Raw genomic sequence first — 2,788 nt, forward strand, 5'->3', positions numbered from 1 at the left:
TGGTCTGACTGGACTTTTTCTTCGTCTACTCGAGTCCCCCTGGTCTGACTGGACTTTTTCTTTCCTCTACTCAGAGTCCCTTGGTCACTGGACTTTTTCTTCTTCTACTGGAGTCCCCTGGTCTGACTTTCGGACTTTTCTTCCTCCTACTCGAGTCCCCTTGGTCTGACTGGACTTTTCTTCCTCTACTCAAGTCCCCTGGTCTGGACTGAACTTTTCTTCCTCTACTCGAGTCCCTGGTCTGACTGGACTTTCTTCCTCTACTCGAGTCCCCCTGGTCTGACTGGACTTTTTTCTTCCTTCTACTCAGTCCCCTGGTCTGACTGGACTTTTCTTCCCTCTACTGAGTCCCTGGTCTGACTGGACTTTTCTTCCTCTGCTCTGAGTCCCCTGGTCTGACTGGACTTTTTCTTCCCTACTCCGAGTCCCCCTGTGGTCTGACTGGACTTTTTTCCCCTACTCAGTCCCCTGGTCTGACTGGACTTTTCTTTCTCTGCTCAGTCCCCTGGTCTGACTGGACTTTTCTTCCCTCCTACTGAGTCCCACAGGTCTGACTGGACTTTTTCTTCCTCTACTCGAGTCCCCTGGTCTGACTGGACTTTTTCTTCCTCTACTCGAGTCCCCTGGTCTGACTGGACTTTTTCTTCCACTGCTCGAGTCCCCTGGTCTGACTGGACTTTTTCTTCGTCTACTCGAGTCCCCTGGTCTGACTGGACTTTTCTCCTCTGCTCAGTCCCCTGGTCTGACTGGACTTTTTCTTCACTTACTCGAGTCCCTGGTCTGACTGGACTTTCTTCCCTACTCGGAGTCCCCTGGTCTGACTGGACTTTCTTAAATACTCAGTCCCCTGGTCTGACTGGACTTTTTCTTCCTCTACTCAGTCCCTTGGTCTGACTGGGACTTTCTTCGTCTTACCGAGTCCCCTGGTCTGACTGGACTTTTTCTTCCTCTACTCGAGTCCCTTGGTCTGACTGGACTTTTTCTTCCTCTACTCGAGTCCCCTGGTCTGACTGGACTTTTTCTTCCTCTACTCGAGTCCCCTGGTCTGACTGGACTTTTTCTTCCTCTACTCAGAGTCCCTGGTCTGAATGGACTTTTTCTTCCTCTACTCAGTCCTCTGTGCAGACTGGACTTTTCTTCCTCTGCTCAGTCCCCTGGTCTGACTGACTTTTTCTTCCCCTACTCGAGTCCCCCTTTTCTGACAGGACTTTTCTTCGTCTACTCAAGTCCCCTGGTCTGACTGACTTTTTCTTCCTCTGCTCAGAGTCCCCTGGTCCTGACTGGACTTTTTCTTCCTCTACTCAGTCCCTTGGTCTGACTGGACTTTCTTCCTCTACTCGAGTCCCCTGGTCTGACTGGACTTTTTCTTCGTCTACTCGAGTCCCCTGGTCTGACTGGACTTTTTCTTCCTCTACTCGAGTCCCCTGGTCTGACTGGACTTTTTCTTCCTCTACTCGAGTCCCCTGGTCTGACTGGACCTTTTCTTCCTCTGCTCGAGTCCCCTGGTCTGACTGGACATTTTCTTCCTCTACTCGAGTCCCCTGGTCTGACTGGACTTTTCTTCGTCTACTCAGTCTCTGGTCTGACTGGACTTTTTCTTTCCTACTCAGAGTCCCCTGGTCTGACTGGACTTTTTTTCCTCTACTTGAGTCCCCTGGGTCTGACTGGGACCTTTTCTTCCTCTACTTGAGTCCCCTGGTCCTGACTGGGCATTTCTTCGTCTACTCAGTCCCTGGTCTGACTGGACTTTTTCTTCCCTACTCAGAGTCCCCTGGTCTGACTGACTTTTTTCTCCTCTACCGGGAGTCCCTTGGTCTGACTGGACTTTTCTTCCTCTACTCTCGAGTCCCCTGGTCTGACTGGACTTTTTCTTCCCTCTACTCGAGTCCCCATGGTCTGACTGGGACTTTCTTCCTCTGCTCTCGGAGTCCCCTGTCTGACTGGGCTTTTTTTTTCTTCCCTCTCTACAGGAGTCCTGGTCTGACTGGACATTTTCTTCCCTCTACTCAAGTCCCCTGGTCTGACTGGACTTTTTCTTCGTCTACTCGAGTCCCCTGGTCTGACTGGACTTTTTCTTCGTCTACTCGAGTCCCCTGGTCTGACTGGACTTTTTCTTCCTCTACTCGAGTCCCCTGGTCTGACTGGACTTTTTCTTCCTCTACTCGAGTCCCCTGGTCTGACTGGACTTTCTGTCTGTCTGTCCATTTATCTATCTCTGTCCGTTTATTTTTCGTAAGCTGGGGCGGAGGGTTACCTCGCCGAGGTCCTTCTCAAGGAGAATCGAGCAGGTTCTCGAAAGCTCTCGTTTTGTTTACATATTTTTTTATATATATATTTTCACCTACACCATTGTGGATTTCACCATTTTGGTGACTCGTGCTGTTATGAGATTTGTATGGATAATAATAATAATAATAATAATAATAATAATAATAATAATAATAATAATAATAATAATAATAATAATAATAATAATAATAATAATAAACTGTATCATCAAGATCTTGCTTCTCCGCTGGTTTAAACAGTTTATTTCACGAGAGGTCGATTTAATGCTATGAAATTACTATATCTATAGTAATTTTCCGATTTATATTACCACGAAGAAATAAGCTCCTTCTAAGAAGCCATCAATATAGAAAGCTTCTATGGGGAATTCATTCTACCAGTGCCTCCCATCAAGAACACCAAATAGCCCTAGTACATGTGATGTGACTATGTTAATGCTAGCATCCCCGTAGAGGGGTATTGTCGTCAGTGCACCTCATGCGGTGCGCTGTAGGCATTA

At 47.6% G+C, this 2,788-nt stretch overlaps 1 protein-coding gene across 1 annotated transcript in view; it reads right to left on the reverse strand.

Moving 5' to 3' along the window:
- The window catches only part of LOC136836239 (caldesmon-like), a 2,677-nt gene extending 472 nt beyond the window's left edge, over positions 1-2,205 (reverse strand). The window contains exons 1-4 of the mRNA XM_067100244.1: positions 1,786-2,205; positions 1,320-1,550; positions 516-812; positions 1-104 (exon numbers count right to left, since the gene is read on the reverse strand). The exon at positions 1-104 is cut by the window's left edge and continues 472 nt beyond it. Coding sequence (XP_066956345.1) covers positions 1-104; positions 516-812; positions 1,320-1,550; positions 1,786-2,205 — 1,052 coding nt within the window. The remainder of the gene's footprint in view (positions 105-515; positions 813-1,319; positions 1,551-1,785) is intronic.
- Positions 2,206-2,788: the final 583 nt, after the last annotated feature.

This window comes from Macrobrachium rosenbergii, chromosome 56, assembly GCF_040412425.1.
Source record: "Macrobrachium rosenbergii isolate ZJJX-2024 chromosome 56, ASM4041242v1, whole genome shotgun sequence".
Taxonomy (NCBI): domain Eukaryota; kingdom Metazoa; phylum Arthropoda; class Malacostraca; order Decapoda; family Palaemonidae; genus Macrobrachium; species Macrobrachium rosenbergii.